The 17289-nt window shown below is 32.6% G+C and overlaps 1 protein-coding gene across 1 annotated transcript in view; it reads left to right on the forward strand.

The window, feature by feature from the left end:
* The window catches only part of CSMD1 (CUB and Sushi multiple domains 1), a 2413561-nt gene that overhangs the window by 1823627 nt on the left and 572645 nt on the right, over positions 1-17289 (forward strand). The window contains exons 29-30 of the mRNA XM_074209535.1: positions 8914-9083; positions 16286-16442. Coding sequence (XP_074065636.1) covers positions 8914-9083; positions 16286-16442 — 327 coding nt within the window. The remainder of the gene's footprint in view (positions 1-8913; positions 9084-16285; positions 16443-17289) is intronic.

A 17289-nucleotide genomic window follows, 5' to 3' on the forward strand; every position in this document is an offset into this window, starting at 1 on the left:
TATGGCAATGAACTTTGTATTTTTCCAATGATTGGAACACATGAGTATAAAGAAGGCCATTTCTATATTATTAGTGTTTTTGCCCATAAAAATTAATGAAGACTATCTCCTAAGACATGGGATTTTGCCATTGGAGTTGGTGAAAGATGTACAGACATGAATGAACTTGTGAATACTTATAATAAGAACATCTTTTATAATGCATCTATTGCTTTAAAGTAAACTAAAAATATTTTATGATTTAAATAATGCATTCTTCACAATGATCTTTATAAATATTATACTTTTAAATTTTGAGATCATAGAGTTGGTTTTACAGAAATATGCTTTCAGATACATGGATAATCTAACAGTTTCGGTTGTTTTATTCCTGTTTCATTTTAATTAATTTGGCTCCATTACTGAACTTTAGGAGGTAATTTGATTTTGATATCTAATTAAAAGTAAAGGTTATTCTTTAGTAAAGAATGTTTAATTTATTTTTGAATCTTATATTTGTTAAAAGTACATCATAGAGAAATTTTTGATAGCATTTTAATACCACAAAACTTGAAATATTTCAAAATAATTAATAGTGTATTTCAGATGATTATGTTAGAATTAGAAGGGATCTTAGAGGTCCAGTCCAAGTTTATATTTTACAAAGGAGAGATTGAGGAACTAGTCTAAGATCACACTTTTCTCAACATATTAACTTGAATTAAGTTATTTCCATTTACACTACCTATATGTTTGGGGGGGTATAAAATAAAAAAAAATAATTCTAGATGTAGGATTCTGGACAACTGTTACTTTAAGTAACAAGTAAATCACTTCTTGAGTACCAGTTTTTCATCATTAATATGAGGTTAAATTGCTATCAGAAATCTCTTAAGTTCCTTCAAACTCTAAGATTTTTTTCACTTTTATTTTAGAGGGTATTTCTTCCAATACCAAAAGCAACTATTTATTTTCTGATAAGTACAATGATAATTTTTATTTAGAAGAATTTCCTGAAGTTTAACTTATTGGATCTTGAACACTTAAAAATACTTGTACATTTCTGAGGACTTTATACTCTTTGGACCCTTAGTCCCTGGTTTACAGTAGGTATTGAATGACTGAATGAATGAATCTTGAATGATTATTTCACAAATCTTAGAATTTCAGGATTTAAATAGATTCAGAAGTCATTTAGTACAGCTTATATCTGAGTTTATTGGTATATTGTATCTACAACAGAATTCTACAGTCATCTTTTATTCACTTTAAGATCTTTAGTGAAGGGAATCATATTCTTTTTTCAAGTTATCTCATCCTATTTTTAGAAATTCTATCAGGAAATTTATCTTTATACACTACTCTATCTGTGTCCACTTGCTCAACTAGGCACTTGTCCTCACAATTTGGGGGAGTGTAAGCTATTCCAGAAGGCAGCTGACTACTTTTTTTTTCTGATTTATAATTTATAGAACTACTGATTAGAGTCCCTACTGATAGGCTTACCATGAAAAATTAAATCAGCAAGACCTAATTAGCTTTTTGAAATGATATTTACTAAGAAGTAAGAGGGAATAGTGTAAACTTTTTCCTCCAAAACCTGGAGCACTCTCTCTCACAAATATACAAGTATCTGTAGGGAGGAAGGGTACAAACTTTAAAAAAAATGATCATGAGACAATCATAATAGAGTACACCGGTGACAAGTAATTGTTCCCATGCTTGGAAGTCCTTTTCTACCTTCAGAAAGTCTTCATTAAATTCCCATATGTCTAGCTATTTTGGAGCTCTAACAATAGCTGTTTTCTTGAGTTCCTAGTTGGAACTTCTCTTCACTATGTTCCTTGAAGTTGCTCTCTTCCTCAGGTGATTGTCATTCCAGATCCATGTATGATAACTTCATTTGCCATTAACAACAATCATTTTAATGTCTACTGTTGATCCTACAATTTAGCTCCAAATGCCTCTCACGATATCTCTGCATCTTAGAATTCTGAACATTGCCTTTTCAGAAGACTTATTAGCTTAAGAACATGAAAAAATAAATATAAAATTATAGATAGCCATATATTCACAGCTGCTACTTAATCACCTACAATGTGCCAGGCTCTGTGCTACTTGCTTTATAGATATTAATTCATTTCATCCTCACAACAGCCCTTTGATGTAGGTCCTATTATTATCCAAATTTTACAGTGGAGGAAACTAAGGCAAACAAATATTAAATAACTTGTCTAGGATCACACAGTTCGTAAATGACTGATTAGGTCTGAACTCAGTCTTCCTGATTGCAGGTGCAGAACTACACTTTGCCACCTAGCTGTCTTTGCTTGGGAGACAGGACTTCCAATTTCCCTCTACTTCACTGTCAAAACTTACTTTAAATACTCTTGACTCCTAATATTCACTAAAACTTAATTTAGCAATCTCTGAGATATTAGTACTTCTGATTCTGTAGTCGATTAAAAGATGTTGTTACCATACAGTACAAGCCCCCTAACTGTGCATGACTAGAAACCATCTTTCCCCAAGCTTCCATTTGTTCTTTGACTGAAACTAAGTTGGGAACATCAATCTATGCTCTAAGGACTTGCCTAACCATAGGTCAGCCCCATCTCCATTATAGTTTCATCAGGCCTAAATAAGCCTCTTCACAACTTCTATCCAATGTTCCTTGATCTGCCCTCTTTAATCTAATGCCTTGTTAATGTCATAGTCCTTTTAAATACTTGAAAATGACTATTATGTTAGTTTATTTTTATAGAGTAAATAACTCCAGCTGATTTGGTCTTCTATTCCATTTCCCTCCTAGTTAGCATCTTCTGGGAAACTTCATTGTCCTTCCTTTAATATGGAACCTAAAAGTGCCAATATGATACAGACTATCATAGAACTCATACTTAATTTGGAGTACTTAAAACAGAAATGCAGTTTCTTTGCTCTGTTAATCTGTTTGAAGAATCCTAACTTCTTCCACTGTGGCTACATTGTTCCCCCATAGTGATTTAGTACTCATTTAAAACATCAGCTTCTGAGTTGTTTGCTTTTATTAAGGATAAATTTCCATATGGTTGGTGGATATCTATTTCATCTGCATCTATACTACTTTAAAATATTACTTTGGTAATCATGAGCTGACTGAAAAGTAATAATAACTTTGAATATGTAAAAGTTCTAGAATTTAATGAACATAGGATCATAAATAAAGCTCAAGGCAAAGTAGGAAGTCATATAGACTTTTATAAATATATAAAATATTTCTATTTATTTGCCCATGAGCTGTTATAAATACATATCCTGCTGACCTACAAGTTCCTAATATAAACAAATGTATTCTCTAGTTTCAGTAAGAGAACTTATTGTAAAGCAAAGACATTGTAAGGATGCTTTGTTAAAAAAAAAACAGTCCAACTGTTACAAGAACACTATTATTATTATTAATTATTCATATAATGTACTTGGTATCACACAGGGCAGGAAAAGACGACACATTTCTTTCCCTAGGGTTTTATAATCTATGTTATACTAATAAGCAGTTTGTATATAAAAACTCAGCTCAGTGATTTAAAGTTTCCTATGATATGTCCAGATAGATAAAAAGATAGACAGAGCAATCTTTGCTGACACTGACGAATAGTTTATATCAATGGAAGACTTCCTGGAAGTATAAATATCAGGAGCTGTCTTATGGCAAAAAAAAAAAAATGCAATTTGAAAAAAAAACAGAAAAGGAGAAGAAATGGAGTATTGAGATGGTGGTATATTTAAGAAGGCAAGTCAATAAGGGATTGTGCTTGTAGAGAAAGGAAAGGCAGGTATCATGGAACATGGCTGTAATCCAAGGTGCTAATACAAGTCTGACTCTTATTATTGAAGCAAGACATTGACCTCTCTATGGTTGTTTCCTCATATATAAAATGGGGTTTTTAATACTTGTACTTTTCTCAGAAGATCATTGTGAAGAAGGTACACTATAAACTTTAAGGTGCTGTAAAAATGTGAGTTTCCTTAACCAGGAAGAGGATGATAGAAACTCTGTGAACAGTGATAGCTAAAACAAACAAAAATCCATAAGAATTAGCAATAAATAGGATTTAAAATAATGCTCTGATGTTTATCATCTTTGGACCTTGAACCAGCTCTTGAATACTCTGTGCCCCAATTTCAATTCAAATGAGGGAGTGGAACTAAATGGAACTATTCCTTTGGTGCTAGAGAATCTAATCAATAAAAGAATAAGAAATTAATCAACATGCATTTATTAAACATCTGTTATGTGCTAGGAATTGTGCCTACCCTCAAAGAGCTTATGTTCCATCAGAGGAGAGAACATGGACATAAATAACATATACATTTTAACAGTAATTATTATAAAAATTACAACAATATCTAGAATGTACATAACATTATAAGGTTTGCAACATACTTTACATGTGTTATCTAATCTGATTTTCACAACAAACCTGTCAGGTAGGTTTAAAAAAAAATCTCCATTTTATACACAAGGAAGCTAAGGTTTAGAAATTAAGAGACTCACAAACCTAGTGCTAAGGCAGAATTTGAACTCAGGTCTTGTTTCAGATCAGCACCCTATGAATTGTACTACATAGCTGATTAGATATATACATATGTATGTACATGTTTATACATGTGTTTATATTTATGTGTATAAATAAATATTAACATATTGAAGATCAGGATTTTTTAAATTAATTTAGATAATAAAATAAAAAAAATTTAGACAAAAATAAAAAGACAATAGTGAAAATGGAGTGAGATGGGAGAGGTAATGTTAATATGAAAAGAAAAGCAGAACATGAAAGCAAACACAAGCATCCTATTTAACATCTGACTTCATTCTTTCAAAACCATAACCCTTTACCCATAAAAGTTATTCCCAGCATCCAAATATCTCATCCTTTAGAAGAGAAGATAGCTTCCTCCTTCCTACGGAGTGAATACTCTTCCACCCAAAAGAAGTTTCCATGCCTAACAGTGGAGTGGTACCAGCTGAGATTTAAGACCTTAAACATGAGTAAAAATGCTCTAACCCCAAACCTGAGATGAAAATTGTTTTGAACTGAACAGGGGAATCTATTCATCACTTCTTTGCCCCAGGTCCTTGGAATCCAACTATAAACTAGGTTTTGTCTCCACCTAGCCAACAAATATTAGGGAGGATGAAGGTGATGCTTGTGAAAGCAAGACATCATATTTCAGTGTTTAGAGAACATTTTTCTTTCCTTTCCTTTTTTCTGTCTTCAAAGATGATTGATATATTATTTAGCATTTTTGACTTGAGCTACTCTACAGACCGGAGGAAAATCAAACATAATTTAAATTATGTCAGATATGTGTGTGTGTGTATACACACACACACACACACACACACACACACACACACACACACACACAGAGCCTTTTTTTTTGCAAGGCAAGATTAAGTGACTTGCCCAAGATCACACAGCTAGTAAGTATCAAGAGTCTGAATATTTGAACTAAGGTTCTCCTGACTCCAGGGCTGGTGCTTTATCTACTTCTCCACCAAATTACTCTGGCATCATAACTTTTAAAGAAGCCCTTATAATAAACACTGAAAGTTTTATTTTAATTTGCTCAATAAACAGCAAAAATAAGGTAGTAGAAAGTTCGATAAAATAGTTCTTTCCACTTTACCACAAATGTGTAGAAAGGTGGGAAAATTTCTGACTTTGCTACTTAATCCCTCTCTCTCTCTCTCTCTCTCTCTCTCCATATATATGAATTTCCTCAGAAATATTTAACAACTGACTGGGTTGAGGGATGGAGCTGGGGAGTGCCCTTAACACACTTTTAATTTTAATCTGTATTAATAACATTTTAATCACCAATTTCTGAAATCTAGACAATCAACAACAAAAATAAATCAAGCTCTAATTTATAGCATTTGTTGATGTTTGAGGGGTAAAAATATTGAAAATTTAGAAATCATGTATCTCCTAAGTATCAGAGACTGGTTCCAGCAATCCAATCAGGACATTTAGAACTCAAAACTGAAAAGATTTTGGGATCATCTAATTCAGGAATCAGAAAACAAAAATGTAAAAAAATTCTTAGCTTTCAGGAAACAGATGGTAGGCTGTATTTGCCCTGCAGGCTTTAGTTTGCTTACTCTGATCTAGTACAACTACTTACTTTATTATATGAGAAAAATTTTAGTATAGGAAATAGAAGTTATTTGTGTATAAGGTAACACAGATAGGAAGTAGTTGAGCCAGCACTTGAAACTGAGGCCTTCTTAGTTCTCTCTGTATCAGTTTCCTAACTTGTAAAAAATGAGGCAGTTAAGATAGATAGAATCTAAGGTTTCTTTTTTCTTTACCATATTATATTTTATGGTTGGTTCAGTTTTTAGAATTACTAATAGTAGATGAAAAGTGAGCTGCTATGTGTTCAGTTTAAACTAAGAAAAACTGAATTTTCTTTAAAAATATCTTTTTCCTTTAACTTTATAAACTTCTAACCAATTCACAGATTTCTACTATTCATTCTGGAGGATAAACTATTGTGTCCTTTTAAAGACATTTTGCTTTCATTTGTTAAGAGTTTTAAAGAATAAACTCACTTTCTTAAGAAGATAAAAAAGAAATCAGGTCCCCCAAGTACATTATGTACTTCCTAATCAAACAACAAAATCCTTATTGCCTTTGCAAAATACCCTTCTTATTTTTCTGACCTTAGAGTGCTAAAACACATTTTTGGAAAACACTGTAAGAAATCAAAATTTATGCAATATAAAATAATTTTGAAGAATTCAAATTATCATCCTTAATATAAAAAATATTTTTTGCAGAAAGAATTTTTATTCTGTTTATATACAACTGAACCATTGAGTACTTAACCTAGAATTGCCAATGTTGGCAATGTCTCTCTCTGTCACATTTTTATGTGCCTGGTAATCTGACTGAACCTCTGTTCAAATCAAGTCCATCTTTGTTTCTAACTATTAAGTAACAAAGAAAATCAAGTCATAGAGTGAAAATATAGTAGAAGGTTTAATTATTTCCTTAGAATGTCTCTTTCTTTGAGTCCTATTGGTTGAAAATTATCTGAAAATTTCAAGAACATAAAATAATCAACCCTCTACTATTTAGCTGAAAAGAAATTTAAATTAAATTAAATATTAGCTTTTCTCAGTGGCCCTGTTCCCCAGTCAGTAAGTTCAAGTCAGTAACTATTTATTAAGGGTCTATAATGTATATATAGTAGGTGGAAAGAGAGTCTACCCCAGTGTCAGGAAGACCATCATCCAAGCCCTAACTTAGAAATGTACTGACTGTCATCCTAGGCAAGTCAATTAACCTCTTAGTGGTTCAGGCAGTTCTCTAAAACTATAAAATATAGAAATTAGCAGAGTGTTTCTACATCTGAAATTTCCTAAATCAATTCAAATGTGCTTCATATACATGCATACAAAGACACATATACATGAGTTTTTCATGTTTAAGAATGTGTATATACATGTGTGTATGCAGACATACATTTGTATATATACAAGTATAAATGTGTGTCTATGTGTGTCTGTGTGTGTGTGTGTGTGTGTGTGTGTGTGTGTGTATGTTTCTATAAGGCATTTTGCTTATAGAGAGGAAAATGTTGCCTCTCTAAGTCTCACATTTACCAATTTCAAAATGATGACAAGATAGCTTATTTCTTAGGACATCTTTTCTCTATGCTCAATTCCATCATAATGAATAATTTTTATAGCATTTTGAGCAAAATTTCAATTTTTATATTTTATCAAAAAACATATAGTAGCAGGGGTGGAGGACATGGAAAGGAGTAAGAAGTATCACATTGTTTAGAGGTAGAAGGGATCTCTGGGAGATCATCTTGGCCAACATCTTCATTTTACAGATGAAGAAACTAAGACTCAGAAAGGCTAATTTATCTTTTTTAGTAAAGTATAACAGAATTGGGATCCAATATCAAATTCTCCAACTCCAAATACAGTGTTCTTTCCATTCCATATAGGGGAATTATTATGTTTAAAATTCAGTGCTACAAAAATCCTCAATCAAGTATGGGTTGAGTGAGATAACTCCTCATTTCTTTCAATATTATGTTTTCTATTTTAAAAATACTACAACTATTATTGGAGAAACATAGAACAAATTTGAGGTAATCTAACCTAATTCTCTCTATTTATAGATGTAGGTGCTGAGATCTAAAAGGAGTGCCTTTTCAAGGTTACAAATGAAATTGTAGAGCTATTTTCATTTTCTCTTTAACTAAAACCAGTTTGATAGACCCTGAGAGCTATTCAAACATTTCTCTCTCAAGGAGAGAGAAGAGAGCAAAGTGCTCGTTGCCAGGTACCCCCAATATAATGTAAATAAATACTCTGCTGTAATATTTAACAGTCAGAGAGTAAGTACTGATCTGAGGTCAGGACCAGAATATGACAAAAAATGTGAAAAATCTTTTCTCTTTAGGAGAATTTTAGAATGTCAGAGAGGTAAGGATCCTTAGAGATCATTTAGTCTAAATCCCATATTTTGTCGGACAGGAAAATGAGACAAAAAGTGTTCAAGGGTCTTAGCCAAGGTCAACACATGGTCTGTGCAGAGTTAGGTCTAAAACTCAAGTCTGGGGTTTCCTATCTTTTTTGTTACAGCATGAGCCTCCTCGGAAGTAGGGGGGGAAAAGGGATAAAGATAGGCAAAAGCTTGGAAATAATAAGAATCTAAGAGATTATCTAAGTTTAAATGAATATTTAAACTAGTATTATACTCACCAGGGCTTTGATGATACATAGTACAATAATGGGTTTATTAATTGAGAAAAGCAGTGATAGAGGAGAGGGTAACCATAAATTTTGAATAGTTATTTTATTATGTATCAAAATGGCTAATTCTTTCTTTGAATTCGTTTTTAATGTCCCATTTTCTTTAGCCGAATGTGGAGCAAGTGTTACTGGAAATGAAGGTACATTACTGTCTCCAAATTTTCCATCCAACTATGACAACAACCATGAGTGCATCTATAAAATTGAAACTGAGGCTGGAAAGGGAATTCATCTTAGAGCCCGAAGCTTTCAGCTCCATGAAGGAGATGTGCTCAAGGTAAATGGGAATTTAATTCAAAGTTCTTTATCTTCTTTCTTTAAATATTTAATAGTACCCAGAGTTATTGCGTTTCCTTTCAAAAATTTTATCCAGGGCGGCTAGGTGGTATAGTGGATAAAGCACCGGCCCTGGAGTCAGGAGTACCTGACCTTGGGCAAGCCACTTAACCCCATTTGCCTTACAAAAACCTAAAAAAAATTATCCAATATAAAATCTGAGTGTCCTGAATCACACTGTTTATATTCTGGATAAATAGAACTTTGATTATTAAAAGGGTACTACATATTTCCTTTCCCCTTCCCTAAATGGTTCTATTTATTTGCACAGTCACTCAATGTTCACATATTAAAATGAACATTTTCCAAAAGCTCCAATTCCATCAGAACTAACTCAACATTATAACCTTCTTCACCCTAAACTAGCTTTCTGTGATGCTTTCTTTGCTTTCCAGATTGATCTCATACTATCACCCAATTTATATTTTCTAGACTTCATCCAAACTGTTAATCATCCTTCAAACATATTCCATACTTTTCCTATTTCTGTGGTCAGATTGTTCCCTTTCCTTGAAATATTCTTCTCTCTTGACTTCATAATTTCTTCCTTTTGCTAATCAGTCAATCTCCAAGATTCAGAACAAATGGCAAATGTTTATGAAAACCTGCTATGTCCTGAATAGCTAGAAGTTCATTCTCCCCCATTTAATCTGATAATGCTTTACAGTTCTCATATGTATTCATTGTATTTCTAATTTGGATTGTATTTCTGTGTATTTTTTTACTCACAGTATATGCTAAGATCTTTAAGAAGAACATTAAATCTACTATATCTTTATTATCTTGCTGGTGCATTAGATATAATTGATACTTAAAACAATGTTTTAAAAGAATGGGGGAAGAAGTATCTATGATTTGGTGAAATTTTAGAGTTTAAACTCTAGAAATGGGTAGACTATGCAAAAAAAAAAAGATTGGACAAACAATAATGTCCATGTTACATTTCAATATGTTTTAAAATGAAATTTTCCAGTAGAACTCTTGATCTTATTAAAAATCAAAAGTTATTTATGGATTAAAATATAATTCTTCCTTCTATACTTAGCAACTCTTCTTGTTCCATTTCACAATTTTGGAAGACAAATTTATTCCAACAGCAATCATAATAATTCTAATATTCTTTCCAAATTTCATGCTGGCAATACCAAGAACTGTAATTAAGAAGTTATTTTCATACCCTAAACCATCACTGTTCCCACTCTCCTGAAGCTGAAAGATTCATACTGTCTCTTGTCTGAATTCTTTGATAAGTATCTATTCTCTGAATTCCTTGATAACCTCAAATTTGGAAGCCAATAAGAATTCAGAATAAAATTTAAAGTAACTATTAACTAAATGCCAGAGCCAGGTGAGTGATTATAGGTGCTAAGAACAAAAGAAAGATAATTATTAGTAGGGAAAAACAAAAAGAAGAGACTTTTTCATAGGTAAATGCACATACATTTAACCTGTTGATTATAATAAATTTCCAAATGCACATACACTTGCCTCAAAATTTTAAAAATCAGATAAAATTATTAGAGAACTATCAATAAACTACAATATCTAGATGATTATAATAATCATTTTCTTTTGGCTATATAGCCAACTATCTCTATTTAGTTTGTTTAATTGTTCAATGAAGTCTATTGCAAATGTAACTTATTCAGAAAACACATTAGATAAAACTCTAATTAGAGTATTAGAAGTTAATTATTAAAGTATATAATAAAATAATACCAAGCACCTTCCATTCCAAACCATCTTTCATAGGCTATGCAACCTTTCAAAAGGAAGTCAAGAAATTTCAAGTCTTCCCTGTTGTTCCCATAGTGATCTTCAAACTGTTCACCCAGGGTTTTGTTCACAAAAAGTACAACATCTCAATTTTACAGTTGAATATCAAGTCCTTTGATGTAATGTAGGGATTCACAGCTAAAGGCTAATATTGTCTGAGTCTGCCTCAGGCTAGATATACTTTAACTTTTGAATATTCATAACTCTGCTTTGTAATCATCTTTCTGATTGTGACTCTCAAGCTATTATACCTATATTCCTAGTTCCTATTCTTTATGATGCATACTCTTTAATTTCATCTCTGTTCTTATTGTACCATACAAATCTGAGGGAAATTTCCCTATAATACAATCTGCTTCAAACCTTTCAGTTCTACCAGAGGGAAAAGGCTGTGCAGACATCATATCTCCTTTCTTTTTACTCATTTTTTATAAAGAGTTGGACACAAAACAATGGATAACAACAAAAAGTGAATAGATATTGAAGGAAGATACATTTTGGCTAAATGTAAAAGAAAAGTTTCTACAAATTAGAGTTATCTAAAAGTGGCATTGACCACCTCAAAAATAAGAAACAACCGGTAAGCCTAAATAGAGGCTAAATTTGATATTACACTAATATATTATAATTCTATAATTTTAAAAAATGATGCCTTGGAAAAAAAATTTGAGCTAGGCTATCTCTAAGGTCCCTTCCAAATCTAGGATTCATTTTAGAAAGTTACCTTGGCACTGATAGTTTATATGACCTACGCAGGATCACACAGCCAAAACATGTCCAAGTCAACCATTATCTTGTCTCTGGAGGTCATTTCTATATCCACTATGTCAATTCAATCTACCAGATACAATTCTGACCTGAAATCTTGGGCCTAGGGAGGCAGTTTATTATTGTAAGAATTATTGGGATTTGGAGTCAGAGAACAGGGTTGGAATCCCTAGTCTCTCACCTCACTTACCTGAATGATTTTTTTTTTTTGGTTTTTGCAAGGCAATGGTGTTAAGTGACTTATCCAAGGTTACATAGCTAGGTAATTATTAAGTGTCTGAGGTGGGATTTGAACTCAGGTCCTCCTGACTCCAGGGCCAGTGCTCTATCCACTTTGCTACCTAACTGCCCCACCTAATGATTTTTGAGTAAGTTGCTTCCTGTTTCTAGAAGTGAGTTACTTCAACTGTAAAATGAGGGTGTTGAAATAAATTATCTCTAAGATAAATTATTTAGGGAACTACCCCACCCAGTAAAAAAAAAAAAAAGCACTGACTAGAATAAGAAGATGGGGATTCAAGTTTGCCTCTAATGCATACTACTTCTGTGACTTGATGAAAATCATTCCATTTTCCTTGATCTTATGTTTGTCATCATTAAAATGAAGGGTTTTGTTTTTTTTCTTTACCTCTGTGGTTCCTTTCAACTCTAGATTGTTATACTTCACTGGTGCCTGAGGGTAAAGCCAGCTCCTCAGGAAAGTTCTGGTGTACATGTATAGAGTCAGTCATCTGGATATGATACCTGGGCTCATTAGGACATGTGTATGAGCTTCTAATCACATCAGGTGACTTTAAGTATTGATCCATAGCATAGGCTCTGGCACCAGTCTGTGATCACCCATTTACTATTCTATCATATTAAGATTATGTAGATTGAGAACCAATTGCAAGTTCTCAAGGTCTTGGGGAATTAAGGATGTATGTTTCTAGCTATTCATTTCTCCAGGAATTTTCATCTTTATAAGATAGGTAAAATGTCTAAGGGCATTTTCAAAATGCCCTGGAACCTAGGGAGAAACCTTTTATATTTTAGAACTTAGATCTAGATTTCCCCAAGGCAGCATTAGGCTTTTGGAACCTAACTAAAACAAAATATGAAAACACGTTTCTAATAATAATGGGCAGTTTACCAGCACTTGGTGAGAGCAAGAAGTACCTAAAGGCATGTGACTCAGTGTTAATCTCATGTACAAAAGTGTGTGTGTACACAAATGGAATAAAATCAAATTAACCAACATAAAACATGTGTTGTCAAATGTGTTTCTGAGTTTTATTCTTGGGGGAAGGAGAGAGGAAGTATATCTGTTTATGGAGAATGAAGTGCTGATTTCTTTTTAAATGAAGAAAGAGGGAATGAAGAAGGAAAAAATAAATGAAGAAATCTAAGTATGGAGGGAAGTTCAAACTAAAACAAGAATGGTACCCTGGAGCTAGAAAAAAGATTCCTGGGGACTTTGACATGATTATGCCTGTCTTGCTGACAAAAAGCATGTGGTCTCTAATTGTAACCAACCTCTCAAAAGGGGTTCCTGGCTGTGGTTCCTTGTCAATGAAAGAGGTAAATCAATGGATAACCAGTTTCTCCAGATAACCACTGTCCCCTTGCCAACTGTGGGCAAAAAATACTGAAATTTGCCAAGATGTAAAGAAACAATTTCTGGCAATAATGAAGCTTGCTAGTTCCAACAGAGAAGTGAGAACCATAGCCTCATCCAGATAACTAAGGAAGTTAGGCACTAAAACTATCAAGATCTGAGTTTCAGAGTTTAATTTTTTATTTGAGAATTTTAGATTTTATGTTGGATGGAATTGGAGGTCCAGAATGTCATATTTTCAGATATAATAAGTTTCTCAGTTAATCAGTGAAAATTGGTATTATTAAATTTAAATATTGCTTACAAATTATCATATACTTCCATCAAAGTACTTTTAAATTATTTTACTCCAAGACCAATTGAGACCAGTTGTCTCAAAATTTCCCAAGCTCATAACTACATTCATCTCATCATAGGTAGCTTGAATCCCAGGTTCATGATAAGCACCTAATAGATGTTTTTGATTTGACTTTTTGATTCTAACCACTTTGTCTTATTTTCTTCCTTTCTATCAACTATTTTTCTTCTTCCTACACTTTTTTCCCATTTTTAGTTTTTTTTTTTGATAATGTAAGGAAGACTGTCTCTATGATGTCATTGATGTTTAGAAGAATAAATTATCTGGCAGTTTTAGAAAATTTTATAAATTCCTGATTGAGATTTAATGATTTGCCTCCCTTTACAAAGCTGGTATGTATCAGAATCTCAAGGACAGGATTTGAACCAAAGTCTTCATGACTTTGGAAAAGCTGAGTGAAACAATGAATAGAGTGTTGGACATATAGTAATGAACACCTGACCTCAGACACTTACCAGCTGTGTGACCCTGGGCAAGTCACTTAACCCTGTTGACTTCAGTTCTTCATCTGGAAAATAAGCTGGAGAAGAAAATGGTAAGCTGCCCCAGGATCTTTACCAAATAAATCATAAATAAGATCATGAAGAGTCCAATACAACTGAACAACTTCCTAATTTCAAGCTCATTCTTCTAATAGAGTATAATAATCTTTCTCTTCCTTCTCTTTACCATCATCAGCAGTATCAGCTTCATTTAAATATGGTTAGGATTGAAAAAGCAGAATTCAATGACAGTAAAAAAAAAAGTCTTAAGAAACAGTTTGAGAATGATGTCCAAATTTTACTTCCTCACAATACATCTAGTCCAGGAGTTGTTGATTTAGTTATTCATTTTTAAGTTCTTCTATTATAATGACTTGCATTATATCTAAATGCTTGGACCAAGGATCATCTGACATAATAAAGTCAATTTGCTTTTAGGATAAAAGAAAACATAGTCTTTGCACAGAGCCATTTTTTTGGCCCTGTTTTTATTTCAGTTCTGTCTCTTTTCAAGCCCTCCTTCTAGTTGAACAATAATCACAATGATTCTTCAGTATTATGAACCAGCCACAAAGAATACAGTCAGCGATTAAAAAAAAATGCCTGTTTTAGCTTTATAAGTAGTTCCCTCATGAATCAATGTTGTGTAGAACATTTTAGAAAAAATGAAAGCTAAGATGTTAGAAAAGTTTTGTATGTCTGAGAATGGGTATCTGGGCAATTTAAACCTTATAATAGATATACAAGTTCCACAGAGCACTATTTGTGGACATCATTGACTTTAACATTTTACTCAGGAGGACAACAAATTTAGATTTGGAAAAAATCCAAATCAATACTAATTTCACTAGCACAGACCCAGCACAAAGTACATAGACAAAAGCATATTCCCTTTCTGTAACTAAAACATTTAGAAGCAAAATAACAAATGTTTATTTTAACCTATATTTCATCTTTTCCAGGAGACCTTCAACAAAACAAAGTTGAGTAGAGTTTATTATACAGCAAAAGTACAACTTTCTTTAATCTAGTACACAAGGGTCTAGTTCTTTTATTTAGAGACTAAGTCAGCCTCAGAATCTGGGAAATGTGATGAACTGGAACTGGATTCGACTCCATTTTGCTGTGAAACATTCAGACAGAAAAAAATGAAGCAGAGTTTATTTATGTTTTTTGTTTTTTCTTGTCCTTCAGTGATGGTTTGAGAGGAGAAACCTGTTACTGAATTCTTTCATTTACGTGGGGGAAGGGCTTGGGAAGAAAACAAAAAGGATTGAATGAGGAAGGTTGTTGGAGGTGAAAAAAAGAATAAAATGAAAAATACTCATAGAAAAATCAATCACAGTGACATAGAATTAGAACTGGAAAACTCTTAGAGATTATCTAGCTCTTCATTACAGAGGCCCAAACACTGATACAAGGTCATGGAAGAAGCAAATGGTAAATTTCATACTAGGTATCAGTTTTGATCTTTTGATTTCCCATCCAATGCCCTTTCCATTGAAGAACACATCTTTGATAGGATTTTAGATTATATATTCATGGTAAAAAATATTAATTTTTCACCTTCATTCTAGTCAGATTTACATAATCTACAAGCCAAATGCCCTCTGGAGCATCTTAGGCTATCAAGAGATCTTTTTGATTTTCAATTTATTAGCAAATCTGTAACATCAATTAAAAAAAGTTTTGTGATGACTTTAATTCTACAGTGTAACTTACTGATATTGGTATTCCCTCCAAAAATGTAGATCACAATATGACCTGATCCTATTAATCGTGCCCCTTAATAAATTCACCACAGATGACTTTCCCAAGGTAATGCGTTCTTATCTAGAGTTCTCTTGATTTGCCTATACAGCAATGGAGATAATGTATATAAAATGCTATGTTAAAATGACTATTCATATATCTATCAATATATATATAGAAAGAGACATAGATATAGATGCAGTATTATGTTATTGACATCTTTCTGTGACTGGTCCTTTTTTTATTTTTTCTGTTAAGAAAGTATACACTATTTATTGAATAGTTCCTCACTGTAATTTATTGAAGACTGAAATTGTTTTGAATAAAATTTGAATTTCTTGTCATAAGTTGATCAAACAAATGGAAAAAGTCAAGAAAAAGAGAGTCACCAGTCATGTTTTTTTAATTAGGTTTTTGATGGAAAAGACAGTACCTCACGCCCTCTGGGAGCCTTTTCTAAAAATGAATTGATGGGATTGATCCTCAATAGCACATCTAACCACTTGTGGATGGAATTCAATACAAATGGATCAGACACTGACCAAGGCTTTCAGCTAACTTACACAAGTAAGTGGCATATGTCGAATTTTTTAAAACTATTTCCATCAGTGATCTGTACCTATTTTAGTCAGTTGGCAAGATTAATAAAAAAAATAAAAAGAATCTGTCCCTGATCCCTACCATGTTTCAGCCTACAATTTAATTCTGTATCAGTTGGTTGGGTAGTTAATTTAAACACATCAATATTTTGAAAATTTGCATTCTAGGGTAGTATTAATGTGTTAGGACTAGAATGTTTTATACTGAAAAGAGAAACTGAACTACATATGAGTATGGCTAGATTGAAAAAAACTTGTAGATATTATATACTTATGTATATAATAAGAACTTATGTCTGATATCAGGAAAAAGAACCAAAATGGCATTCCAATTCTTAAAAATGAACAAGAAAAATCAAATTGTGGGGAGGGGGGAGAAACTTTGTAAAATATGGTAAAAGTATTTCCAAATTTTTTCCTTCAGAGAGAATCTGTCAGAATTTTCAAATATTACTCACATGGATGATTAATTTACAGGACAGTGTTCAATCTTTTCATTGAAATGTTCGAATGTTCCAAATGCTATTTAACTATGTTTAATATCTTAAAACTGAATATATACATAATTATTTTGGTCTGTGCTTGGTGGATAACAAGATATTAGAACTAGAATTCTACATTTTGTTGTACAAATGAACCTGAAACTCGTTGAGAATGAGTAATCTCCCCAAAGAAGTTCTAGAGATCCTTATATCTCCTGAGACATCAGTCCAAAATAAAGCCTAGGGAGGCTTAAATCCCCTAAGTCAATTGTCCAAAATAAGGTCTAGATTTTCTTTGTGAAGATATGGAGAATGATGGAGGTTCCAACTACT

Source organism: Macrotis lagotis, chromosome 1 (genome assembly GCF_037893015.1).
Source record: "Macrotis lagotis isolate mMagLag1 chromosome 1, bilby.v1.9.chrom.fasta, whole genome shotgun sequence".
Taxonomy (NCBI): Eukaryota; Metazoa; Chordata; class Mammalia; order Peramelemorphia; family Peramelidae; genus Macrotis; species Macrotis lagotis.